This window comes from Cinclus cinclus, chromosome 19, assembly GCF_963662255.1.
Source record: "Cinclus cinclus chromosome 19, bCinCin1.1, whole genome shotgun sequence".
NCBI classification, from domain to species: Eukaryota; Metazoa; Chordata; class Aves; order Passeriformes; family Cinclidae; genus Cinclus; species Cinclus cinclus.
This window is the reverse complement of record NC_085064.1, coordinates 11,325,285-11,353,264: the sequence shown is the minus strand read 5'-3', so window position 1 is coordinate 11,353,264 and position 27,980 is coordinate 11,325,285. Positions and strand designations below refer to the sequence as shown.

The following is a 27,980-nucleotide window of genomic DNA, read 5'->3' as shown; positions in this document are numbered from 1 at the left end:
CACAACAACCACCTGATAGAGGAGGGGGTGTTCCCTTCTCCTAGCTCTGACCTAAGTGTACACACGATGGAGTGGCCAGGTAGCCATTGCCAGAGATGCAAATTAAAGAGCTAGCTTCTCACATCTGTAGCCTTCTTAGCCTCTGCGGTGTAGTGGCAAGGCCCCCTCCACCCCCAGGAAGTTCGGGAGGCGACGACCCGGCCCGGCCGCCACAACGGACCGGGTGGCGCTCGCGTGGTCACGTGACACCACGTGACTGGTGCCCGCGCAGTGTGGTGCGGGTGGGGTGGTCGTTATGGCGCTGTTGGTGCTGTCGCTCTTGTCGTTCCTGCTGCTGTCGTCTGCCCGTGCCGCTCCCGGTGGGTATTTCGGGCCGGGCCCTTCTGCGTGCTCCCCCTGCTCCTCGGGCCGGACCCCTCTGCCTGACCTCTTTCTTCCTCGACCAGAGTCCCGGGCCCTTCTATGGACGGGGCCCTCAGCTAGCTTTTCCAGGCCCCGGGCAGAACCCTAAACTAGCCTCACTGGGTGGGAGCCCTCAGCCAGCCTGGGGAGCACCGGGAGGGCTCTCCGAGCTTCCCGGCCCCTGGTCCCCAGGCTGGGTTGTGCCATACCCGATGACAACGCCTGTTTGTCTGTTTCCTTATGCTCATGATGCCCCCTCCAGCTGCCCGGGTTATGCGGCCCGTTCTAGAGGAGCGGCTCTTCCCGCAGGTGCGGGACCACTTCAGCTTCGAGACCTGCGGCAACGAGACCTTCCTGCAGCGGTACCTGGTGTCGGGTAGGTTTCTTGGGTGCTATGGCTTTGGGCTGGATTCCTTTATGCTTACGTTTTAACTGCTTCTGTTCCAAGGTAGAACAGGAGCCAGAGCACTTGGCAACTAAGAGTCAATGTTAGCAAAGGGCCAACCCTATACGAGCCAAGCATTCCCTAGTATTGTCTATATCCTCCTCTCTCTTTCCTTTTCTTCCACTTTTTATCAAGGCACATACTTGTAGGACAAGGGGGTCTGGCCTTAAATTGAAAGAGAGTAGGCTTAGATTGCATGTTAGGAAGGAATTCTTCCCTGTGCAGGTCGAAGGCCCTGGCACAGGGTACCCAGAGAAGCCCCATCCCTGGAGGTGTCCAGGGCCAGGTTGGACTGGGTTTGGAGCAACCTGGGATAGTGGAAGGTGTCCCTGCTCATGGCAGAGGGGTGTAACTGTATGAGCTTTAAGGTCCTTTCCAGTATAAACCAGTCTGGAATTCATTTCTTGCCTTCTGTTCTGGCTGTATGGTGCAGAGGGGATTGTGGGGATTGGCCTCTCTGGAACAAGAGTAGACTAGAAGCAGGAGCTGTGTTAGATTTGCACCGGAGCTGTCTCTGTGTATGTGTGTTGAAATACAGTTGACACCAGCATCTCTTACAAGGGCATATAATTCAGTGCTCTGAATGCATCAGGAAAAACAGATAGTGACTGAAAAGTTGCACTCTGTGCCAGTCATTTTTAGGACTGAAGGTAACTCCTCTTGGATCAGTGGTTTGCATTATTTGAAATTGTGCAACTGTAGATAGCTTAATCCATGCCAAACAGTGAGCACTGCCAGCAAGGAGCCATCTGCATCTCCCTTTTATGTCACTGACAGTAAAAGAGAAAAGGCCTTTTTAAACAGCATGTGACTAAAAAGACAGCAATTTCCATAACCAATGTCACATGTTTTTCAACCCTTCCTATACAAAGGAATTGGGGAGCAATTTGCAGGGAGAGAGGTGGACTTGGGAATAGCAAAAGATGTGAGCATTGCACAACTTGGTGCCCACCTGCTGCTGCCTCCCAGATGCATTGGGGTCTTCAGATGCTGCAGCTCACCTTCACATTGCCTGTTGCTCTGCAGTTTGTTCAGCATCTGTGCAAAGTCATGTGTTTCACCAGGTATGAATTCGTGGATCAGTTCAACCCAAAGATATGGACCTAGCAGTGAATTCTGAGAGCATACCAAGGCTGCGATTTCACTAATTAAGTGGCCCTTTTTGAACAGAATGTTGGGATTACATGGTTTAAAGCATTGTGCAACTAATGTTTGTTTTCTTTTAAAGTGTTATGTTTTATCTGTGAGTCCTGGGCAGAGCTGAATAATACCTGTGAGGAGCAAAATATTAACATTGTGGTTCTGCTGGTTTATAGAGAGTTTCTTATTCAAGATTCATGTAATTCCATTTCCCTCTACTGTTTTTTTTTTTTGCAATATGAGACTTCAGATTATCAGCAAGAAAATGAAGACTAATTTTGCAACAGGGAATCTGATACTCTGGAGTTTAGCTGGCAGTTCCCTTGGATTTCAATCTAAAAACAGATACCTTTCTAAGGAGCCCATCTGATTTGATTTTGGCTCCTGTGATGGTTGTTTACTCCAGGAACCATGAAGCATATCAGAGAAGCCAGAGGAAAGAGAGCACTGAGCACTCCAGTTACCTACCCAGTACTCCAAGTAAATGCAGCATAGAGAGTCAGTTGGCCTCTTTGTTAATGAAGAGGAGCAGTTGCACTAATGAGAGGTTTCAAATCCCATTCCAAACCGTGTCTAACTTTGGCAATTCTGTGCTGAGAATGCCAAGAATTAAATGTGTTCATGAGAACAGCCTCATGTAACAGCAGCATCCATGGGACAACTGCTATGCAGGGTCTCTTTGGATGATGAGTTGAAATCAACACTTAACTGGTCGTCTGAGGTTTGTCATTGAAGAAAACTATTTATTATCCCTCTTAATTCCTGTCCAGTTTATGACTAAGCTAAAATCAAATGTTTATTAAAAGTCAGCAAGCATTAGAGCAACTGTTTGTTAGATAAGCCAGTGATGGCATCACAGCTCAGCTTGTCCTGCCAGACTCAATTTGCCTTCAGTTATAAAGTGATCTGAAGACGAAGCTTCATTCTTGAATCATCTTCATATATCATCATCATATAGGCACACACACACACACACATATGCATATGTGTTACATATGTAACAGATACCAGCATATCCTGGGCTGCACCCCACAGTGTGGGGAGCAGGTGTTTGGGGGCTTCTTTTTTATAAGTAGATCTCATTTGTTGTCATTAGAACCGTGAGCCAGAGTGATTCCTTAAATTTAAAATGTTGCCAAAATTTGAGGCTAAGGCATGACTTGTCTGAAGCTTTCCCTTGTGACAGCTGGGGCCTCTCTGCTCTGGAGGCAGGCTTGGAGAGTGGGTTTGTTCAGCCTGGAGAAGAGAATGCTCTGGGCAGGCCTTATTGTGGCCTTTCAGTATTTAAAGTAGGTTTGTGAAAAAGAGGGGGGTGGCTTTTTACCAAAGCCAGTAGTGATAGGACAAGGGGCAATGGTTTGAAGTTGACAGATAGTGAATTTGGATTGGATGTAAGGAAGAAATTCTTCCCTGTGAGGGTGGGAAAGACCTGGCACAGGTCGCTGTCACCATCTGCTAATACAGGTGGGATGGATCATTTGATCTCAGTAGAAAAGACCCAGCAGGGGGCTTCAGTATACTTCATTATACTCACAGCAGAGTACTTTTATTTTGTGTTAACAACACAGTTATGAGGTAGAGGGGAGAGTTAAAGGAAACAAAGTAAAGAGAGAGAGAAAGAAGGGGTGGGAAATAGCTACCAGTGGATGGGATGACATCCTTGTGATGGTCATCCTGTGGTGGTCGGGCAATAGATGTGTCTTCTTTAGGTGAGGAGATCTCAAAAGGGTTTTCCAAAGAGTCACCTTTATATAGTCTTTTCTCAAAGTGAGTGATGTCTGGTCAAGAGTTAGGGAGATTTATGGACCATCATATGCTCAGAGAAGCAGGTGCTGACGTGTCTGGGCTAGTGTCTGCTCAAGAGCCGTGTACTGTGACGGTACAGTACACCTGCAAACAGTTACTTGGCAAGCATCCACTTCGGCCAGGCCAGAACTCCTGTTCAAAGCCGACCAGGCCAGAACTCCAGTCTGAAGCAAGTGGGGTTCACCAGGGTCTTCTTGCAATGGTCGTATGGTAAATGAGGGAAACTTCAGACCATCTCTTCCAGTTGCCCAGAGAAGCTGTAGCTCCTTCATCCTTGGAAGTGTTCAAGGCCGGATTGCATGGGGCTTGGAGCAACCTGGTCTAGTTGGAGCTATCTCTGCCTGTGGCAGGGGGCTTGAACTGGATGGTCTTTGAAGATTCCCTCCCCAGTTCAAACCATCCTATGATACGGGATTTACAACTTTATGTATCCCAACGGGAGCATCAGAAAAATGCAGACAATTCCCTAATGTCAGTTTTGTGTGAAAATTGAGCTGTGCAAGTGTTTTGGAGTGAGTTGGGCTACAAAGGGTATATAAATGGGAAGTGGCTCTTTTAGGGGGCAGCTATCTGCAAAGGACTTGCAGAACTTGAGATTTTACGTATTTTTCAGACAGAAGTGAAATATTCAGGCCATGCACTGATCTCATGGAAGCTCTTATTTACCCCCACCCAAATGAGAGATTTATGGAGGCTGGACTTTCTAACACCTTTGTGTCCCAGGTCAGGTCTCAGGAATCAGCTTGTTCACAGTTTTTCCTTGTTAAGCTCCTTCCCAAAGTCACCAAAAGTTGACTCATTTTATGCACGTATTTTTTGTTGTGCTTTGGGGGGTCTTATGTGTTTTTTGTGGGTTTGGGGTTTTTTATTTTCGTTTTTAATTTCTTGCTTCCAATTACCTCAGCAAAGTTTTGGAAGAAAGGATTCGGACCCATCTTTTTCTATACTGGCAATGAAGGTGACATCTGGATTTTTGCTCAGAACTCTGACTTCATATTTGAATTGGCAGAGGAACAGCAAGCACTTGTCATTTTTGCTGAACATGTGAGTATTTTAGTCGTTATACATCCTTTAGAGCCCTGTTCTGTTCAGCGTTACCAAATTCAGCTTTCTGCAGGTCTGTAATAATGGTACCCTTTTTTGCCATGGAGCTGAGGCAGACCTGCTAAAAGCTTTCTCCCCATGACAGCAGATCTTTACATAATCATGGCTTTTGAGTAACTTTTTACTATGCCTCCCAGCATTCCAGGACTGATGTTTCAGTACAGCCTATGCCACGAATGATTTGCTTTTGTAAGTAGTTTCTACAGGCCTTAAATTCCATGTTGGAGTAGAGAGATACTTTGTTTGGATAATATTTACCCTGCAAAGTCCCGAGCCAACCTTTCCCACACTACTCTATTCAGTCTGCTATCTATCATCTTAGGCATGTTCCCTTTTGTGGTGGGAGACTTCAGGAGAGATATACGTGCTGAGAACCCACTTCAGCACACACTGAGGTAGCTGTCATGTACTGGCCATCCTCTCCATGATCTGTCCTGAAGGTGTCTGTGTATCAGGTGCAGGAGACAAGGCACTTCCTTAGTTATGGACAAGTTAGAGGACACCTCATGCTCTATTATCTCTTCATATTAGTGCTCACTTAGCCCAGCTCTATGGTGAAAGCAGAGAAGATCCAGACCAGCATTGCCACTGTGTATCTCTTTCATTTCAGAGGTACTATGGGAAGTCTCTTCCCTTTGGACTTGAGTCAACACAGCTGAAGAAGACCGCTCTGCTCACCATTGAACAAGCCCTTGCTGACTATGCAGTGCTCATTACTGAGCTTAAACAGCAGTTTGATGCCACAGAGTGCCCTGTCATCGCTTTCGGGGGCAGGTAAGGATTGTGTGGGCTCCCTCTGTTCTCTGCATCCTTTCCCAGCCAGAGTTATGCTACCATAGATCTATTTTGCTCTCAGGGAAGTTCCCAATGCAGAGCTTTAAGCTATCCTTTTGAGAGCAGATATGCCTATGCCTCAGCTCCCATGAGTTCATCACAAGGTCCCACTCTGCTTTCCCATCAGGAATTAGTCTCCATTTGTGGTTGCTTTGGAGAAGCACCCCTGACTGGATGTTTCTAAACTTCTTCAATGTCTGAATCATCCAGAACTGCCGGAAAAAAAATAGCTTGGAAAGGGTCAAGAGAAAATACCAGGCTTGCCCATGATGGGCAATGGGATGGTGTGCCAAAACCTGAGGAAACAAGCACTAATGGGATCCTTCAATCTGCTTCACAAGGTGTTGGCTACAGTGGACCTCACCTGAAATGTTTCTGCACTAATACCTGCAGCATGAGGAGTTCAAAGCTTTGGCCCAAGCCCAGAGATTTGGCACCATTAGCAAAAGGATAAGTCTGGTAGGATAAGTCATGTAACAAGTGCCCTTTTGGATGGTTACCAGGCTCTTCAGGAGGGATAGGGCAGAAGAGATGAGGAGATGGCTTTGTATGTAGTAGAAGGGGTAGGATGTCTAGAGCTCACAATAGGCAGTGGCACAGTTGAAAGCCTCTGAGTAAAAATTAAGGGACAAATAAACAATGCAGATGTCACTGTGGGAGTCTAGTTTGGCTCTCCCAGATAGGATGATGACACCAACAAAGAGGAGCTAAGGATGCTTTCAAGTCAACTTCCTGTGCCCTACTTCAGCTTGCCAGAAATCATCTGAGAAAATCACATGGGTGGTACAGTCTAGGCCAGAAAATTCCGTGAAAAACCCAGATGACAACTGTATGGCACAGTTGTTAAAGGAGCAGAATTGGAATGATACCCTTCTTGATCTACTGCTTGTCAACAGACAGGGGTTTGTGAGCCAAGTGGGGATTGGTAGCTGTTTTGGCCACTGCAACCATGAAGCCATTGTATTTAAAATCTCTGTTGGCAGGAAGAAAAGTGCCAGCAAAACCTCAGCTCTGGCCATGAGGAGAGACTTCAGCAGACTTCAGTCTGCTTAGGGAATTGTTGAGTAAACTCCCCTGGGAAAATGTTTTTGTAGGTGATGGAGTCCATCAGTGTTGGTTACATTTTAGGTATTGCCTGTTGCACAGGAGTAGCAATTGCCAAGTGTCAAAAGTCAGGCAGGCGAGGCAGAAAGCCAGCTTGGCTGAACAGGGATCTTCTCTTGGAAGTAACTTGAAAAAGGAGATTGTGTGCCCAGAGGAAGCAAGGTCAGGTGACATGAGAAAAATACAGAGATACTGCTCCCCACTCTAGGGAGAAAATTCATGTGATTAAAGCTTAATTGGAATTGAAGCTGCCAAAACTGTGGAGAACGATAAGTTTTTTTGGATATATTAATGGCAAAAGGCAACATAGCAATTACATTGGTCTGTTCCGGGATGAGGATGGTCACCTCACAAACAGGGACAGAAACAAGGTAGAGGTGTTTATTGCATTCTTTGCCTCTGTCTTCACCATGGTTGACAGACCAAAGGGATCCCAGTGCCCTGAGCTGGAGGACCATGAATGCAAGAATAATCAACTCCCTGTTGACCCTGAACATGTGCAGGATATGCTGTTCCATTTGGATCCCTACAAATATACGGGGCCTGTTGGGATTCATCCAAGAATCTGCAGAGAGCTGTTGGTGTCACTGCTGAACCTGTCTTGATGTTTTTTTGAGTGGCCTTAGGAATCCAGAGAGAGCCCAGTTGACTGGAAGCTGCCAAACATTGTCCCAGTTTTCAAGAAGGGCAAGAAGGAGGACCCTGCAAACTACAGGCCTGTCAGTTTCACTTCAGTGCCTGTAAAATCTGGGAAGATCATGGCAACTATTATTCTGGGAGGTATTGAAAAACCACCTGGAGGGTAATGCAGTCATTGGTCACAGCCAGCTTCTGGAGGGCAAAGTCCTGCATGTTGAACCTGATTTCCTTCTGTGATGAGGTAACCCACCTGTTTGATCTAGGAGAGCCAGTAAATGTCATTCTTTTGGACTTCAGCAAACCTTTTGATGCTATCTCTCCCAAAGATTTTTCTGGTCAAAATGTCCAGCATATGATGGGTGAGCAACTGGCTCACTGGTTGGCACAGAGTTGCAGTGTTTGGGGTAACACCAGGCTGGTGTCCAGTCACTAGTGGGATTCTCCATCCTCAGCCCTTAGCTCTTCTACATCTTTGTTAATGATCTGGATGCAGGACTTGAAGGAATACTCAGTCAGTTTGCCAACAACACTAAACTGGGAAGAGCCATTGACTCCCTTGAAGGCAGAGAGGCCCTGCAGAGAGACCTCAGTAAATCAGAGAGATGGACAATCACCAACCCTATGAAGTTTTCCAATGGCAGGTGCTGGGTTCTTCACCTAGGATGGGGCAGCACTGGCTGTGTGTATGGAGTGGGGAACAAGAGGCTGGAGAGCAGCTGTGGGAAGGGACCTGGGGGTCCAGTGGCATACCGGATATTAGTCAGTATGGGGAAGGGTCTGAAGAGGAGGAGTGACTAAGATCACTTGGTTTGTTCAGCCTGAAGGAGACTGAGGGAAGACCTCACTGCCCTCTTCAATATCCTGTGGAGCACTGATCTCTTCACTCATGGTCAGTGACAGGACTCAAGGAAACAGCATGAATCTGTATCAAGGGAGGTTTAGATTGGATATCAAGAAAATGTCTTTCACCCTGAGAGTGGTTGAGCACTGGAACAGGCTTCCCAGGGAAGTAGTCATACACCAAGACTGTTTGAGTTCAATAAGTGTTTGGACAACTCTCCAGGCACAGGGAGTGTCCTCCACAGGGCCATGAGTTGGACTCAAGGTTCGTGATGGGTCTCTTTCAGCTCAGCATATTCTATGACTTACAAAAATGAGAAATTCTTCCTGCAGGATCAGAACATTTTACATTGGAAACACAGGAAACTAATAACTGGTAAAATATTCTTTCAAGGAGCCATACAGCTTTTTATTAAACACAGCCTCTTTAACAGCATCCAGCCATTTTCACTGTAGGCCTTTTCATAATTCTGCTCTGCTGCTCTTCGGTTCCTTGCAGCAGTCCTTTCTCAGAGTGCTCATGGTGCTGCAGGAGGGTAGATGTGATGTCCTTGTTTCTTGATAGATGCCCTCTCTTGTAGTAGAGCAGTGCTTCCCTCCAAAAGTCTTCCAGAAGTACAGGGCTTCAAATTCAATTTCAGTGAGCTAAAAAGCATTTGGCATGATAGTTGTCATTAAGCTTTCACCTGTTTGTAGTGTGGTGACTGAACTGTTGATCTCTTGGGGGTTTATACTGTGACTATCAGGGCAGTAGCTAGAGTAGGAAGGCCCAGAAGCTGTCCTGGGATAGGAAGATGGGAGAGGGATACAGCAAAACATCCTAGCATGTTAGACTTCACCTCTCTGTGTGTAATTGAGGGCTCAGTCTGCAGCACCCCTGAACATGCTAAACTCAAATGAAGAACACTGAAATATGGCAGTGCTGGAGAAGCACAGCATTTCCCTGAGAGAGAAAAAACAGACCACTTCTGGTGCTTATAACCTGTCCAAATCAATCTGAAATTACTTGCAGCAGGTTTCAGGTAATGCCTGTATCCAGGACCAGGGCTAGAGAAATGAAAATTGCTTTACATGGGGGTGTTTTGGGATTGGTATTTACTGAACCACTTGAGGTGTTGGGGAGGGAGATTGAGTGCTTTTAAGCTTGGAGTTTAGACCAGGTTTCACCTGTGTTTTGGGGATGTCATTTGCCACCCCAGTGGCCTCAGAGGACTTCTGCAACCATAAGCAAATTATTGATTTCTGTCATCTTGGGTCTATGTAGCAGCCCTTGATTCATGTGTAAACTGTGGCCCTGGCACTGAAGCTACCAAGGTAGAGTTTTCTTGTGGCATTTGTTAACTTTTCCCCTTCCCTGTATCTGTGCTGATCAACTACGCAGCTGTTATTTGGGGTGCCCAGGCAGGATAGTCTCCACTTTCCAGGAGTCAACAGGGCTGCCTGTTCTGCCATGTTCAAGGACACCCTTTGCCAGAAGTCTGGCAAAGTTCTGAGTAGTTTTAGCTACTTCTTGCAATTTTGTTTGCAAAATGTACAGTTAGTGCTTCACTCAAATCCTGCTTTGCTCTGCTGTAAGCTGTTGGGACATGCTCAGGATGGTGTAAAGTTAAATATTAAGGCAGGATTTACATTTGTCTGCAGAAGCAAACTGATCTGCTGTGTTCCCACCAGAGCTGGTTGTGAGCATTTGGGGAAAGACAAGTAAGAGTACTGTGTGCTGCTCATTGGCCATAACTGGGTCAACATGAGGATGAGGCACGAAGCATCACAGATATCCCATGAGCATCATGCATATCTCGGAGCATGCATGAAAATGAAGCATCACAGATATCCATGAGCTTATTGTTACCTTGGGTTAGGTGAACCTAGGTGAGCCTATAAATGTTGGCCTGAACTTCTGAGTTATTACAGTATAAGTTGTCTGTTACAGGAAATAACTTGTTTCTCTTTGGTAGCTATGGAGGAATGCTGAGCGCTTACCTGAGGATGAAATACCCAAATGTTGTGGCTGGAGCATTAGCCGCCAGTGCTCCTCTGCTGTCTGTGGCTGGGCTTGGAGACCCCTCCCAGTTCTTCAGAGATGTCACAGCAGTAAGTAGCATCTCTCTTCAGGAGCAGTATTTTCTTCCTTTAGGAATGCTGTTTCTTTTTTCTTTTCCAGGTATTTAAATAGATACCTGTCTTCACAGTATCACTGCTAAGTAGAGAGTGCAATTAAATGGTAACCTGAAACGGAAGGCAGTAGCTGCAGGATGGCTGAGCACTGCCGTAGCTGGGGCAGCTCAGGGTTCAGAGGTGCTGCTCAAAGCAGCACAACTCTCTCCCAGTACCTTTAGTACCACTAAGAACTGACTTTCCCATTTCTAGTGGCTTGACTGTATTACAGCCTGGAATTTTTCCCTTGTGCCTGGCTGAACCACTTTTGGACAATTTATTTTTTCAAATCCTCTCCCAATATGCTGAATTGGTATCAATGATTCACAGCGTCTCCTTAGTCCAAAATGATTGCAGTTCAATGAAGAACTTGAAAATCTTCATTTTGTGACTAAAAAAGTGCAAGGTGTCCCAGGATCACTTAAACTAAAATTTAAATGTGACTTTTGCAGTTTAAGGCCATGAAAAGTTGGTGTTAGAACTTATTTATGTTTATCTTATAAGGAAAGACGTGTACTACATGGTTATACTGAAATCTTGTTGTCCTGGTTTGAAGGACAGGTGTTTGCCAAGGAAAGCAGAAGCTTCCCCTTGGACTGAAAGAAAATGTGATTCTTCAGATTATTATAATTTTGGAATTAAGAGAGCTCTCAGGCAAAGATATGGGGGTAGGAATAACAGTTCTTTACTAGTATATTTAACAAGACAAACAAGAACAACAACAGCTATGAAATTACCCACAAACAGAACAGTAACTCAGTCCCAGTGTTTTCTGGCTGCAGGCACCTTTTCCCTGAGCTGCAGTTCCCGGTGCTGGGGGCGGGCAGGTCCCGCAGAGCTGCAGGAGGGCTGGGGGTGATGGCAGCGCTGTCCCAGGGGGAGAGAGAGATGGAGAGAGAGCTCTCCGCTCACGGTGTCGGTCCCGGTGCTCAGTAGAGTGCTGGATGGTGGTAGTTCACAGCGAGAAGACAGCCGGGCAGGGTCCGATGGTGGTTTCCCGACGCTGGGATGGGACACAGGCGGCAATCGTCCTTCTCGTCCGAACTCCGCGGGGGAAATGGGCCGAGACCCAGCCTTCCGCTTCCTCTTCTGGCTGTTTGAATCTCGCGGGGCTTGCTTCTTCCCTCCCGTCCCCTCCCCCTTGTCACCAGGGCCCAGTCAACAGGTATCTTAGCATGACAATGGGGAAAATTCCACAGAGGGAAAAAAAAAAGAAAGAACTAACCCTCAACATTATCCACCCCGAATTTTCCCCTACCATCATGCCAAATCAAATTAAAATCTTCAAATTAATAGACATCCATACAGTTACAGATACAGGCACAGTATTGTAGGTGGTTCACCCTAAAACAAGGTCTCCTTGGGGTATGCATCGGGTCTCTCCATCCCTTTGCATCACCTACCAGGTACAACCTGGCCCTTGAGCAAAAACCACCCCACAGATTGGATTGTCTTTGCTGGAGGCAGGGTTCACCCAAACAGTTTTTCCTAGCATACCTCTCATATGCACCATTGGAACCTTGTCCCCATCTGGTGTTCTCAAGGGCTCAGACTGGGCAGGGCCTGCTCGATTAGTGGAACCTCGGGTGTTCACTAACCATGTGGCCTTTGGTAGATTAATCTCCCAGTTTTTGAAAGTCCCCCCACCCAGTGCCTTCAAGGTGGTTTTAAGCAGCCCATTGCACCGTTCCACTTTCCCAGCCGCTGGTGCGTGATAAGGAATGTGGTACACCCACTCGATGCCGTGTTCTCTGGCCCAGGTGTTTATGAGGCTGTTCTTGAAATGAGTCCCATTGTCTGACTCAATTCTCTCAGGGGTACCATGTCTCCAAAGGACTTGTTTTTCCAGGCCCAGGATGGTGTTGCGGGCAGTGGCATGAGGCACAGGGTAGGTTTCCAACCATCCAGTGGTGGCTTCTACATGACAGACCTTTACGGGTAGCTTCTCTACCCAACTGGCAATGTCTTTCCACTCATCAGCAGCCCAGATTGGTTTTCCCCTACGTTGCCAGTTAGCTTTTTTCCATCTTTCCAGCCAGCCCCACAGAGCATTGGCTACCATCCATGAATCAGTGTAAAGGTAAAGCTTTGGCCACTTCTCTCTTTCAGCAATGTCTAGGGCCAGCTGAACGGCTTTGAGTTCAGCAAGTTGACTTGATCCACCTTCTCCTTCAGTAGCTTGTGCAACCTGTCGTGTGGGGCTCCATACGGCTGCTTTCCAATTCCGGTTCATCCCCACGATGCGACAGGAACCGTCAGTGAAAAGAGCGTAGCGAGTTTCATCTGCTGGCAGTTGGTTGTATGGCGGGGCTTCATCAGCCCGGGTCACTTGTTCTTGCTCCTCTTCATCGGCAAGACCAAAATTTTCACCTTCTGGCCAGTTTGTAATTATTTCCAAAATCCCAGGGCGATTTGGGTTTCCGATACGGGCGCGCTGTGTGATGAGGGCAATCCACTTGCTCCATGTGGCATCGGTGGCGTGGTGGGTAGAGGGGACCTTCCCTTTAAACATCCACCCCAGCACTGGTAGTCGGGGTGCCAGGAGGAGCCGTGCTTCTGTGCCAGTCACTTCTGAGGCAGCTTGAACTCCTTCATAAGCAGCCAAGATCTCCTTCTCTGTTGGGGTGTAGTTGGCTTCAGACCCTCTGTAACTTCGGCTCCAGAATCCCAGAGGTCGGCCTCGGGTCTCACCAGGTACCTTCTGCCAAAGGCTCCAGGACAAGCCCTTGTTCCCGGCTGCAGAGTAGAGCACATTCTTCACCTCTGGTCCCGTCCTGACTGGGCCGAGGGCTACAGCATGAGCGATCTCCTGCTTGATCTGGGCAAAGGCTTGCTGCTGCTCAGGGCCCCAGTGGAATTCGTTCTTCTTCCGGGTGACCAGGTAGAGAGGGCTGACGATCTGGCTGTACTCAGGAATGTGCATTCTCCAAAAGCCCATGGCACCTAGGAAAGCTTGTGTTTCCTTCTTGTTGGTTGGTGGAGACATCGCGGTGATCTTATTGATGACCTCAGTGGGGATTTGGCGCCGCCCGTCTTGCCACTTTACTCCCAGGAACTGGATCTCTCGGGCAGGACCTTTGACTTTGCTCCTCTTGATGGCAAAACCGGCTCCCAGCAGAATCTGGATGATCTTTTCTCCTTTCTCAAATACTTCCATTGCCGTGTTCCCCCACACAATGATGTCATCAATGTATTGCAGATGTTCTGGAGCTTCACCCTTTTCCAGTGCAGCCTGGATCAGTCCATGGCAGATGGTGGGGCTGTGTTTCCACCCCTGGGGCAGTCGGTTCCAGGTGTACTGCACGCCCCTCCAGGTGAAAGCAAACTGAGGCCTGCACTCTGCTGCCAGAGGAATGGAGAAAAATGCATTGGCAATGTCAGTGGTGGCGTACCACTTTGCTGTCTTGGACTCCAGCTCGTACTGGAGTTCCAGCATGTCCGGCACGGCAGCGCTCAGCGGTGGAGTCACTTCATTCAATGCACGATAGTCCACAGTCAATCTCCATTCTCCGTCAGACTTGCGCACAGGCCAGATGGGGCTGTTGAAGGGTGAGTGGGTTCTGCTGACCACCCCTTGGCCCTCCAGCTCACGGATCATCTTGTGGATGGGGATCACGGCATCTCGATTTGTCCTGTACTGCCGGTGGTGCACTGTCAAGGTGGCAATTGGCACTTGCTGCTCCTTCACCTTCAGGAGTCCCACTACAGATGGGTTCTCTGACAGTCCAAGCAAGGTGTTCAATTGCTTAATGTTTTCTGCCTATACAGCAGCTATTCCAAAAGCCCACCTGAGTCCCTTTGGGTCTTTGTAATAGCCATTCCTCAGGAAGTCTATGCCTAGAATACACAGTGCCTCTGGGCCAGTCACAATTGGATGTTTCTGCCACTCTTTCCCAGTCAGGCTCACCTCAGCCTCCAGCAAAGTCAATTCCTGTGATCCCCCTGTCACCCCAGCAATAGAAACAGGCTCTTCCCCAACATGTTCTGATGGTATTAGGGTGACCTGTGAACCAGTGTCAACTAATGCCCTATGTTTTTGTGGCTCTGATGTGCCAGGCCATCGGATCCACACCGTCCAAAAGACCCGGTTTTCCCGTGCCTCTCCCTGGCTAGAGGCAGGGCCCCTCTAGCACTGGTTATTATTTCCTTCCTGGGCATACATGTTGGAGGTTCCCTCAAGGGGATCTGACAAATCATCCTCCCTTTTGTAATACCCTGCATCTTGGTTATGGGAAGTTGCAGTTACCTTCACTTTAGTGGAGCTCCTTTGGTTAGTGTTTCCCTCCTTGAGTTGATGCCCCCATGCTGCCAGGGCAGAAGTGGGTTTCCCATCCCACCTCCTCATGTCTTCCCCATGGTCATGCAGAAAGAACCACAGGTCAGCTCGTGGGGTGTATCCTCTCTCCTTAGCTGGGGGACGTTGGGCTCTAACTCTGGGATCTGTGACTTGCACTGGTGCTGCATTGACCTTCCTCATCTCCTCCCTCACCCCTCTTATCTCCTCCTTAAACTCCTCTCTGAGTTCCCTAATCACGGCAGAGACCTGAGCCTGCATTGGGCCATTCATTATACTCTCAAAATTTCTGAGCTTCTCGGCAACAGAACCCACTGTCTCGTGGTTGGTGTCAGCATTAATGGCTGCAATGAATGTGGTGTATTGAGATGGCCCCAGGTGTGCGAGATTCCACAACATCTGCCCTGTGTACCTGACCTTGTCGGGGTCATTGTCATGTTGTCCATCCCTCCCAAAGAGTACCTCCAGTATTGCTACTTCTCTCAGCTGTTGGATCCCCTCCTCAGCGGTTTTCCAGCGCATTCTATGGTGGTGCTCCTGCATTCTCTCTCTATGGACAAACCTCTCTCTTACACTCATTAAAAGCTGCTCCCAGAGGGAAAGGGGGCCTCGTTCCCTTACGAATATGTGATCCACACCTGAGTCCTGGGTTAGGGGTCCCAAATTCCTTGCCTCAGTACCATCCAGCTGCACACCTGTACCCATAAGGTCCCAGACCCGCAGTAACCACGTTGTAAAAGCCTCACGGCCCCTTCGTACAACATCTTTACGCAGATTACGGAGACTCTCGTATGACAGGGACTCTGTGACGATCTCAACCTCTGGCTCCCCTGCTGGTTGTGAGGGCCCTGCTTTCTGATCATTATTATCTAGGTGCTTTGTTTTCACCTTAGACTTTCTAGTTTCCACAGGGGCAACTGCTGCTGGCTGTGAGTGCCCTTGCAGTTCAGCTGGAACCTGGTGAGATGTAACATTTGTGGGTTCCAGTGCTGCACCATCAGGTTCTCCCTCTTTAAGGCAGGGGGAGAGTTTCTCAAGAGCTGGGGAAAGGTACTCCTTCAGCATTTGGCCCATCTCCTTCACTAGAAACCCCACCCACTCTGGATAGTTCCTTTCTGAGGTGAACTCTGGGGCAGAATCAGGCTCAGGGGCAACATCCTTAACCTCTGGGGCAGAATCCTTAGTCTCTGGGGCAGAATCCTTAGTCTCTGGGGCAGGGGCAGAGTCAGGCTCTGGGACAGAATCCTTAGTCTCTGGGGGAGAATCCTTAGTCTCTGGGGCAGGGGCAGGGTCAGGCTCTGGGGCAGAGTCCTTAGGCTCTGGGGCAGGGCCAGGCTCTGGGGCAGGATCCCTATTCCTTGGGGGACGTATCAGGGTTGTCATCCAAGTCAATCTCCCCTCATCTCGGAATGTTAAATAGAACAGGTTTACAAGGCCTATTAGCAGTGTCAGCCACTGTATGATATCATTACTGCTTAGAAGAGATTTGAACCCCTCAAAAGCTGGTGGAGCAGACCCAAAAAACTGTGTAAGGGGTTGGGACAAAATTTTCCCTGGTGTCATATCCTCACAGTATGTACCATTATTAAAGTAGCCCCAAAATCATACAGTTAGAGTGTGATAGCTTCGAATCCATGTGCCCACCTTCCAGAGGAAGTTAAAAATCCATTAATTTCTCACGTTATCAGCCCACAAAAGGAACTGGATAATAGTTACAGCAGCCTGAGTTATAGGACCCATGTTCAAGTAAGGGATTGCAAATGGGAGAGATAAAGCTGTGGCCACATGGAGCCCAAACCACGGTAAGCTGGACAACATGATGCCACCTAACACAAAACTGAGGAAACTCAAGAACTGTTATTCCTTTTTCACCCTTTTCTCTCAATGCCCACGGGCCCCACGTTGGGCGCCAAAATCTGTCCTGGTTTGAAGGACAGGTGTTTGCCAAGGAAAGCAGAAGCTTCCCCTTGGACTGAAAGAAAATGTGATTCTTCAGATTATTATAATTTTGGAATTAAGAGAGCTCTCAGGCAAAGATATGGGGGTAGGAATAACAGTTCTTTACTAGTATATCTAACAAGACAGACAAGAACAACAACAGCTATGAAATTACCCACAAACAGAACAGTGACTCAGTCCCATTGTTTTCTGGCTGCAGGCACCTTTTCCCTGAGCTGCAGTTCCCGGTGCTGGGGGCGGGCGGGTCCTGCAGAGCCGCAGGAGGGCTGGGGGTGATGGCAGCGCTGTCCCAGGGGGAGAGAGAGATGGAGAGAGAGCTCTCCGCTCACGGTGTCGGTCCTGGTTCTCAGCAGAGTGCTGGATGGTGGTAGTTCACAGCGAGAAGACAGCCGGGCAGGGTCCGATGGTGGTTTCCCGACGCTGGGATGGGACACAGACGGCGATTGTCCTTCTCGTCCGAACTCCGCGGGGGAAATGGGCCGAGACCCAGCCTTCCGCTTCCTCTTCTGGCTGTTTGAATCTCGCGGGGCTTGCTTCTTCCCTCCCGTCCCCTCCCCCTTGTCACCAGGGCCCAGTCAACAGGTATCTTAGCATGACAATGGGGAAAATTCCACAGAGGGAAAAAAAAAGAAAGAACTAACCCTCAACACTTGTGATGGTGTCTGTTCTGCCTCTTTTTTGATGTGAATTTCTAGATCTGGGTGACACAGGTGGCTTTGTATGAGCTACCTTTGTTGTCCCTCAGCTGGGGCTGTGATCTGTGCCTGGTGCAGGAGCCAAAGAGCACACAGAGCTGAGACCTTTCCTGCTTTTCTGCACAGAATTATTGCTAGGCTATAGTTCATTAAGCTTGCACCTCTTTTTGGGGAGTTTGCAGGCTTTTATACAAGTTACAACAAAGAATTTACACAGAAATTGTTCACTGGTCAACTTAACTAGTGCCTTTCTCCCCATGCTCCAGTCAGTGCTCAGTTCACTGTAGCAGGGTGGTCTGACATTAGCACATGAGATGTCTCAGGGGTGATTTTTACCTTGCTGTTTAGTCTTAGGTTACTTTGGGACACCTTAGCATTCTTCTCCCCCATCCCTCTGGTCTGGAGGTGATTCATCTTTGTTGACATATTCTTGTCATTCTTGTGTTATTTTGTTGTTATTCTCCACTTCAAGGACCACACCTGTGTATGTAACTTCTGGTCTCTTTGTTCTTATTTATATACATGAACGACTTGTTTCTGTGTGGAGACTTACACAACAGATAGCTTTACCAGTAACTATAAAGAAGAGACTGTTATATGAAAATGAACACATGTGAAACTCCTAAATGCATAAAAGAATAATATACATCTTGTCTTAAAGTTACATATTTTCAAACAAAAAATGTAATACTATTTTGTGTGGAAAAACTCACTTCGCCAGAGGTTTCTATCCAAAAAGGAGATAGAGGAGTCCTATAATTTTATTTTAATAAAGGGAGAGGCCATAGAGCATTTCCCATGGGGTCTTTTAAATGGTTGGGGGACACAGCCCCATTTTTATCCTGATTTTCCAAATGCATCACCCACTTCCTTTCCTCACTGGCTGAGGTACTTGGAAGGTACAGACTTCCCAAATCACCTACTCTATGTCCCCCTCTGCTGTTCACCCCTCCTTTTTTTCTTTTATATAGCAAAACACTATTCATAATTCTCTTAAGCCTTTGTTCTTTTTCTCTAAGTTCAGGAGTTTAACATGGCCTTGGCTGAGCAACGGGTCCATGTCAATTTAGTAACATTTTCTAGAACTGATAGTTTCTTCTGTTACTTCCCTATCTATAAGTCCCTGGCCCTATCTACAAGCAGATTCACAGTCTATTTGTAAAGACACATTCATCTTATTCCTTTCAATTTAGTCACCCAACAGGCCCTGCAGTGGGAATTCTTCCCACTTCTGGTTGAAGTTAATTTCCTTTCAGCATCCCTGTCTTGCTTCAGCTGTGAATATGCTGTGAGTCATTACACACCCTCAAACTTAAGGCTTTAACCTTTCATGTGAAAAAACTTCCCAAATAATTTATAAATCTATTTTCTCTGCATCAGTAAGCCAAGCTCTGGGCTGAGCTCTTAAGCAAGCACTATATGGTTTCAAAGTACTCCTTTCCATCTTCAGTGTGGAGGTTGCTCTGATTTGCAGTTTATGCATCTGAAATCTGATTTGTTTTTCTTGCTGAGAACACCCATGAGAGCTGTTAGTCCCAATGAAGGCACATGGAATGGCTGCAATTTCTCCTGCCTCTGCTAAGCCAAACTGTTTCTGGTCTGTAAGGGTCTGGGGATGAGCTTAAAAAGGTCCTCATGCCAGAGGACCTAGAGGAGAGCTCAGCCATCACAGCACCCAGAGCAGATACGTTCCTCTGTCCTAGGCCAAGCTATCCTCACATTCCAGTTAGAGCCATTAGTAGGTGAAGATCAGTAAGCACATTGAGAAAGATATTTGGACCTCCTAAAGGGATGCCCAGGTAAACTATGGAAAACCCCACAATGATTTCTTTAAACATAATTATCAGACTAAGAATTAGGAGGAAAAGAAAGGTCCCAAATCTGTTTTTAAGTTGAGGTGAGAAAAATGCCTAGCTAGCGATTTGTGGTTAGCAGGGTAAAGAGACCTCAGAAGAGCCCTAATAATTCTTCTTGTTACAAAACACTGATTGCCAGCAGATACAATCTGCTTTTCAACTTGAGAGAGGAGAAAGAGCTTGGGCTCTTAGGGCCTTCAATCACAGAAACAACTTGATCCACCTTAACCAACCACAGCTCTTCAACCCAACTTAAAGAGCTTTTTCAGGATTAGTAATGGTTTTCTCAAGAAAAAGGACATGGTCATTTGGCAGGCCATTAGTAGGCTTAAGAAGAAAATAAGATCATGGTCTTGTAGTCCCAATGCATAACTGACTTCTCCCATGGCTCCTTCTCACCGACAAAGTGCAGTTTCAAGGACTCTGTGTTTAAAAACAACTAAATCCTTATGACCCTTGCAGCCTGCCCCCCTCTCTGAGGCATGCTTCATATTCGCTTGCTGCTTTGCCTTCAGCCTGATGCTCCATGAAGGGCAGTGTTCTGTCTGATGGCTCATCCCAGCCAGACCTGGTGACACAGCTGCTGCTTGACCTGAGCTGTTGGCTTCTGCAGAGACATGCTGACTCTCTGAAGGACAAGGCAGAAGCGCTGGTTTCACTGCTGTTGGAAATGCAAATGAGGTGCTGACCAGCGGGCGAATAACCCCTGTCATCTTCTGGTCCTTCTGGTAGTTCTTTCCATTGCAGCCTCTTCAAGTATCTCTTGTGAGAAACTGTCATCTCGTATCGTTTCTGTCCCTTCAGGATTTTCAGAAGTCCAGCTTAGACTGTGTCACAGCTGTCCGTAATGCCTTCCAGCAGATCAAGGACCTGTGCCTGAGTGGAGGTAAGGAGGGAGCCCTGTAGATGGCTCCCAAGGTCAGCCAGCATTCCCAGTCACGGGGGAAAAGAGTTGATACAGCTTTACTTCAGATAGTTGTTCGGGTAAATCAGTGCAGGTGTCCACATGGCTTCTTTTTGCTTGCACAATGGATTTTTTTCTTTTATTAACAATTTCAGTTACCACTAAAATTGGTAACTAACGCAGAAACATAAGTAGCTCTACAAAGCTTTGCACAGTGTTAATGAAACCATTTTTTCTGCACCAAAGTGAAAAACCACTTGCATAGTATTTTATGCTAGTAAAGCCATATATTTCCCCAGATACCTGTCCTCAATATTCACACCATGAAGAGTTGTTCTGGTGGGTATGACAGCTGTATGGCTCAGCTCACTGGACAGATCTGAGAAAATATGTGGAGGGCCCGAAACAATCACCCCCAGTCCCTTCCATCTCCAGTCTTGGACAGTTAGGACAGACTGGTGGAGACCTCTGCAGTGGCTCCTAAGTAGGCTGGACTAGATGCCATGGGCTGATGCAGCATCTCCTAGAAGCTGTGCGTGGTGTTGGGACAAATATGGTGGCTTCTGGGTCTGTCTGGAGCTTTAGTGATGAGTCTCTGTGATGCTGTGTGTCAGGAGCTGTGTGCCTCCCAGTTGCTGTTGGTCATGGAACTGCCAGAGGAGGCCAGGGATCAAAACACTTATTTTGGCTTTGGGTCACAGCAGGAAGAGTGTTACTGTTAACTAGTAAAGCTCTTCCAGCTCTGACTGGGGCCATGCTTCCTGCAGCTGGGGGTAAAGTGGTCATATTTAAAGCTTTGGCCCTCAAGCGTGTATTAGAAGTCAGGCCCCAGGCTGTGGGTTTCCGAGGAAAAGCAGCCATGCTGTAGTGGTCAGCTGTAGAGCAGCGTGGGGACAGGAACTGTGACTCCAAAATGTGAAAATTAAAATGAAGGGAGCAGCTTTCCACAGCAGAAAAGCAAAGGTGTACAGGTACATCTTGAAGGAATGACTCCAGCTGACGTCTGCATCCCACTGATGTTTGAAGGCATGTCTTGGGAGTCCTTTGTGAGGACTCTTCTCATTTGGTAGTTCTTAACTGCAGATGCACCCTCCTCCCAAGAAGCTGCCTTTTTTTTTTTTTTTTTTTTTTTTTGTTTTGTTTTTTTCCCTGCCAGTTTTTCCAGCTTTTGAATCTCACTGGGTCCTATATGTACCTCTTGCTCTCCTTAATGAGAGCTTGCCTGGGGAGCCTGCCTTGCAGGACACAGCCACCCTGCAGGGAAGGGGCCTGCAGGCATAAGCAGGAGCAGCCATCAGGACATTGGCAAGGACAGGCTATACCAAGCTGCGCTGCTCACTCTTTCAGTTCCAGCACTCAGCAGGTGCCGATTCCTCCAGCCTCCCCAGGGAGGTATCAGTGGCTCCATGAGGGGCAGAGCATGGGCTGTGGGCCACATGAGGTTATGACACTGCTCAGGGAGGCTGTGTCTGAATGTTCCATTCACATGTGTAAATTCAGATGTAATGTGTCCTTTCCACTAAAAACCTCATCATATGTTACAGCATCCTCTTACTCCTGAGCAAAACAAGATGCTGAAGCCTGTTGTTACTTTCCTCTGTTGAAGTTTGTGTCTTCTATTTCCCTTTCTTTTGCAGCCTATGATGAGATCAGCAGCAAAATGGCCACGTGCAATAAGATCTCTAACAAGGACGATGTTTATCAGCTGTTTGGGTTTGCTAGAAATGCCTTCACCATGATGGCCATGATGGACTATCCATACAGAACCGACTTCATGGGTGACCTCCCTGCCAATCCAGTGAAGGTGAGAACACTGGTGTGAGTGGGTGATTGGAGCTTAGGACACTGTCAGGCAGACACCACTGGTGATGGTCACAGGGCAGTAGTGATGGATGTTGCAGCTCTTCCAGTTTGACAGTAAATCTACACAATTAAAACGTCTCTGTGATGGTGACTGCTGTGAGGTTTGCTGGAGTCACTCCTATCCTGCTGTGCCTTTACCTTAGACACAAACCATTGTGCAAGCGTGTTGACTTCAGCTTTTAAATACTGAAAACTTGTAGCTTTAAAAAAAAGAAAAAAGTAGTTCTGTTATACCCATCTTTCAGAGGTGTATTTTTCTTGGTGCGTAGGGATGGAGATGTGAAAATCAGGCTCTTTTTAAAGTACTGCCCAGGAAGCGGATGTACCTCAGGTATAATGCAGAAAAAAACCTGCTGCCGTGGGGACTGGAAAACCTGTGAACTTTCAAGAGAATCAAAGATGGTAAAGTGTGGGAAAAGGGCCAGCTTCTCAGGTGTTTACAAAGACCTCTAAGACACCAGCTGCTTTTGAAAGGTACCACATTTGATCCAAGATCACAAGAGGCTGTTGCAATTCTTGGTGTCTTCTGGTGTGTTGTCAAGCCCATGGGGCATCATTTGCCTCTGGCTTTGTGGCCTTTAGGGTTCTAGTCCTATCTGGAGCACACTGTGCAAGAGGTCATACAGGCTCTGCTGCACTGGAAGTCTGAACATGCTACCTCTGGCTCCACTGGGCACCCAGTTTCCTTCTAGAGTCTGTTTAATGACCTCTAAAATGGAAATAATTATTCTGCACATTGCCTCTACTCCCTGAAAAGGGCATTAAAATATTCTGATTCTAGGAGGAACTGTTGTGTGCCCCTCCACAGCTCCCTAACATAGTGAAGGAACTGTCTGCCCTTGTCCTGTCTCCTTGCTTCTATGAATTTTGTTGCTGCAGGGGAGAAAGCTAAAAACTTCATGACCTGTCACATTAGGCCTTTGGAAAGCTGCTGAGCCATAAAATATGTAGATTATAATTTTAATGAATCTTCCAGCATAGCCCTGCCAGAAGGTAACTGGTTCTGTGTGCCATTTGCCTGTAATATGTCTCACCCAGGTCAGCTGTGAACAAATTATTGCCCACAAAGACCCCATTGAAGGCTTGGCTGCTCTTGTTGGTGAGTTAATATTATCAGTTTGATCTTTTATGTACCACCACGTGTTCTGGAAGCACCTGTAGTAGACCTGTCACATTGCTGTGTCAGGGAAGTTGGTATGACTGTGATTTCCCTCTGGGATATTTTGCCCCTTGTTGATTTTGTCTGTCAGGACATCTCACAGTGGCCCATAGGTTCATTCTCTCACCTTTACCAACTTATTCTTGTCATGTTTCTCAGGCATTGCAGCCCCATAGCCTGTTGTCTGTCCATGAGATGTGGACTTCTGAGATACTTAGTTCTTTTCTAGAAGTTTACCCATACTCTGGCTCTAGCAGTCACAGGCTCAGTGCACATTCACTGAGGGAAATTTTCCGGTCTGCTTGTTGAGGACAAGTCCTGTGGTCTTAATCCAGGGGCAAGGCAATCTTACATACCTCATGTACACATATACATTTATCTGTGTGAGCACTTACTTTGTCAGCCAGCAGTGTTTGTGAGGAAATTATTAACAGAGATAGAATTTGAAGAACTTTGGAAGAGTTCCTCATAAAATCTCTCAAGTTACTTATTAAAAATGAGTTCTACCTTGGTCATTGCTCAGAAAAACACATTCTGAATGACAGAAAAAAAGAAATTTAAGGAATTCTTACAGGTTTAATGCAGTTTAGAATGACTGGCAGCTATTTTTTTTCCATATGATATGTGCCCCAAGTCAGAAATGTACCAGTCCTAAATCACTGCTAAAGATGTTTGACTGGCAGCTAGAAGCATTGTTAAAACACTAATGTCTTGGCAAACACTGTCAGATCTACTGGATGTATTCACATGGTACTTCTGTGATGAAGACTAGGAGTCTTGTTTGAGATGAGTAAGCCAAGGATGGATTTCTTCCTCCCAGTTGCAGAGGAACACCTCATGCCTCTTCCTATCTTCCCAGCTGCATTCGTTTGGTGTTTAATCATACAAGAGGAATGATCCACTAGAACTTCAGGCAAGGCACTGGCTTTCCTCCATACTTGCCCCTGTGTGTCATACAGGAAAACACCTTTTCTACATGTGTTGCATCAACCCACCTCCTGCCTGGTAGAGCACAGTGCCATGGGCTGTGATGCTGAACTGGCCACAGGTGAATGGGGACAGCATTAGTGTCATCCACAGATTGCTTCCAGGGCAATAATACTCTGTCTCCTTAATGTGAATCCAATCCCTCCATCTGCAGAGAACCAGACTAGCACTTACCCATCATATCTCAAGTGATATTGCTGTCACATCAGGTTTGCTTGGTTCATAATAAAGGAAACTAGTTTTCCAACATCTGTTTGAACATTTTAGGGTTCAGGGTGCCAGATTTTTGATCCACATTTAGCAATCAAAGCCTCAAAAGAAACTGAATAAAATACCAGAATGGCACACTTTGGGAGTTTTTTTCTTGGGAAATCAGAGGAGTAAGCTGAGCAAGGTGCCACAGGGACCTGCTGAACCTGGCATAGCTGAAACTCTGCCTGCTATCCAGGCTTTTAACCCATTACAAAGGAAATTGTCTAAACAGAACAGTATCACATTGAATTAGGAGCAGTAACCAAGTTTCTGTCATCTGGAGGAATTTGTCAGCCCCATGTAAAAGCTTTACTGTAAAGTTGGATTGTAACTTTCCACAGTTCTAGGCTCTGTGAGCTCTGTCCCATCCTTGCATACTCACTCAGCTCTTGGCTTGGTTTTGGCCATGAAATTCATGTGGGAGGCGGTGGGTGAGACAGAGTTAGTGACTGGTTTTGTGCTGTTTCCACCTGGCAGGGGTGTTCTACAACTCCTCTGGCTCGGCACAGTGTTATGATATATACCAGCTGTACCAGTTCTGTGCTGACCCCACGGGCTGTGGCATCGGCTCAGATGCAGAGGCTTGGGACTACCAGGTAAGGGGTTGGAACCCCCAGCAGGTTTCAGCTGCTGTCCTGGCTATGCTCCTGCCCCATGACAGCTCTTGTGCTTCTCTTAGGTTTGCACCGAGATCAACTTAACATTTAACAGTAACAATGTGACCGACATGTTCCCTGAGATGCCCTTCACCGAGGTCATGCGTGAGCAATACTGTTGGAACAAGTGGCGTGTGAGGCCACGAGCACACTGGCTACAGACAAACTTTTGGGGAGAAGGTGAGTTGTGCTGATTGCTTGTCCCTTTGTGTTACCCTGTAGCTGTCTCCTGTTTCCCTCTGTCCAGATGAGCCTCATGAGGACAGGCACAGCACACTGAGTCCTGGCAGAAAGTCACAGCCTTGTGCTGACTTGAGCCAAACAGACCTTTCTGTATCTCTTTGGGACAGAAAAGGAAAACATAAAAACTATCAGTAATTTGTTCAAGTCTGCAATGTTTTCTGGTTTTGGCCATATTTGCTGCAGTAGCCAAACACATTTGGATAACTGGGCAGGAAGACCTCTCAAATATGAATTCTTTGAATTTCAGACCTGAAAAGTGCAAGCAACATCATTTTTTCAAATGGAGATTTGGACCCATGGGCTGGTGGTGGGGTAAGCATGTGCACTCCTGTACCTTGAGCACAGAGCAGCCTTTGCAGGTGACATACTGCCCTCCCTTTCAAAGCAGCACTGGAAATTCAGTTTTAACCTGAGTTTCTGTGAGCAGCCGTTTCATGGTGAACCACTGAGGAATCTTGGGACACTAATGATGGACACATTGAGTAGTGTTCACCAGCCAGGAATACTGATTGAAAAAATGTGGCTTCACTAGGGCAGACACCTAGTGAAGTGTCCTTAGCCCATACCCAGGGTCTGAACCACAGCCTGGAGTGTTTGTGTTCACACATGGTCTCAGTGCTGCTACTGGCTCTCTCCAGTCCCACCACACTTGGTGAGACCAGGTGGGTGCTATGAGCAGCAACTTGAAACAGAACATGTTTTGGCTTTAGAGTCAACAGAACTTCAGAGTGCTGTCAGTGTCCAGTCTAAAATTAAAAAAAAAAAATTACGCAGGACTAGATTTTGAGTTAGTTGAGCTCTTGATTAAATACAGAAGCTCAGTGCTTTAGGCTGGCTTGGAATCCCTGGAGGAACAGGCTTCTTAGGATGCATGGGCCCAAAGGCAAGACCTAACTTCCAACTGCCTGTGCTGGAATCAGCTGAAAGTTCCCACCTTGCAGAAAACACTCCCTTCATTTGGGACAGGTGATCTGTTTAGTTGTGAATACTAGCCATAGCAAGGATATCTTCCCATGCTTTTCCTCAGTTTTGCCCAGATCATGTTCCAGTTTTCAGAACTCAAGTCCAGTTCTTCCCAGTAACTTGGTGAGAATTGGTCTTTGCTCCTTCTCCTCCCAGATAAACAGCAGCCTCAGCCCTTCACTGATTGCACTTACCATTAAAGGAGGTGCCCATCACCTTGATCTCCGGTAAGTACCAAACTCTCCTTTGGCTAGCAAAATCCTGATGCCCTGGGTATTTGATCTCAGGCAAGCCACAGCCCAACCAACCAGGAGATACTTTAGAATCACAGAATCACATAGTTGTTGAGGTTGGAAAAGACTTCTAAAATCATTATGTCCAACCATTAACCCAACGCCACAACCATGTTCACCACTAAACCATGTCCTCAGGTGCCACATTCACAAGTTTTTAGGATGCTTCTAGGGATGGTGAATTCAACACTTCCTTGGGCAATCTGTTCCAATACTTCACAACCCTTTCCATTAAAAGATTTTCCCTGTTACCCAGTCTAAAGATCTGTTTCAGCTTGAGACTGTTTCTTCTTGTCCTGTCCTTTTACCTGGGAGCAGATCCTTACCCCCTACCTGGCTACAGTCTCCCATCAGAGAGTTGTAGAGAGTGAGAAGGTCCCCTCTGAGCCTCCTTTTCTCCAGGCTGAGCCCCACGCAGGGAGAGATCTCCCCACTGGAGATCAGATACTGCAACTTGGTTTCCAGGGCATAAATGTGAAGCACAAACCAGTCTGTCTCTGTCCTTAACAATGCTGACTCTGCCTGTGCAGGAGGTAAAAACCCACTGTCCAGTAACTGACACTGCTGTGTTTTCCCCAGGGGACACAACCCAGCTGACCCCCCATCTGTCATGGAAGTGCGCAAGCTTGAAGCTGGGATCATCAGCAGCTGGGTGAAATCTGCAGGCATGGAGCGGGTGCAGGAGCAGGGTGCAGAAGCTGCAGCAGGCGGCCAGATCTGAGCCCCTCTGTTTCTGCAGCCCCTGCGTGCAACTGCCACAGGACAAAGCAGCCTGCTGCACTGGTTCTAGGCTAGCTGGGATACTGTTCTCTCCACTGCCATGATGGTGGGAACTCCATTTCCCGAAGTGTCCCACCTGCACCTCATTGAGCATCAAAAGAAATGCAAAAGGCCAAATCACTGACAGAAGCCAAAATCACACTTTCTGGGCTCCATGCTTGCCTGCTCAGAATGAGCTGTTAAAAAGGGCAGCAGTAAGAAAAGCTTGCCTGGAACATCTAAGAACCATCAGAGACCTGAACAGGATGGTTGAATGGAGCACCTTACGGGTGAAAGTAAACTATTTGTAGAGAAAAAGGAAATACTAGAGGGCTAGTAGAAAAGCAGATGTATGATCATGATTACACAGGATCATGGTGAGCTCTACTAGTTACTAGCCCAGTTATCTAAAACAGACTATCAGCCAGGGCTGTGGGTTGGGGGTGTTTCAGTTTTAACTTGTCCAAGAGATTCCAGTTGCTGAGATGAAGATTTACACAAAGGAGTCTTGGTGTGCACTGCTGTCACTCAAGGGCTGTGTATTGATGACCAGTAAAGCACACTTCCACTGAGACATCTTCAGAGCTTTTTAAAATCAGTTATAAATAAATCAAAGTGTGTGATATAAA

The 27,980-nt window shown here is 47.0% G+C and overlaps 1 protein-coding gene across 2 annotated transcripts; it reads left to right on the top strand.

The window, feature by feature from the left end:
• The first annotated feature begins 270 nt into the window (after window positions 1–270).
• On the top strand, window positions 271–27,980 carry DPP7 (dipeptidyl peptidase 7). Of its 2 annotated transcripts, XM_062505734.1 has the most exons (13): window positions 271–359; window positions 665–778; window positions 4,698–4,837; window positions 5,508–5,671; window positions 10,270–10,405; window positions 20,077–20,158; window positions 21,814–21,980; window positions 23,078–23,138; window positions 24,915–25,033; window positions 25,117–25,273; window positions 25,584–25,648; window positions 26,456–26,526; window positions 27,172–27,980. In XM_062505734.1, exons 1-13 carry the CDS (start codon window positions 296–298, stop codon window positions 27,311–27,313), a joined length of 1,482 nt encoding a protein of 493 aa, XP_062361718.1. In that variant the 5' UTR covers window positions 271–295; the 3' UTR covers window positions 27,314–27,980. The 2 variants fall into 2 exon arrangements, with proteins under 2 accessions (XP_062361718.1, XP_062361719.1); XM_062505735.1 differs by having other exon boundaries at window positions 26,364–27,314.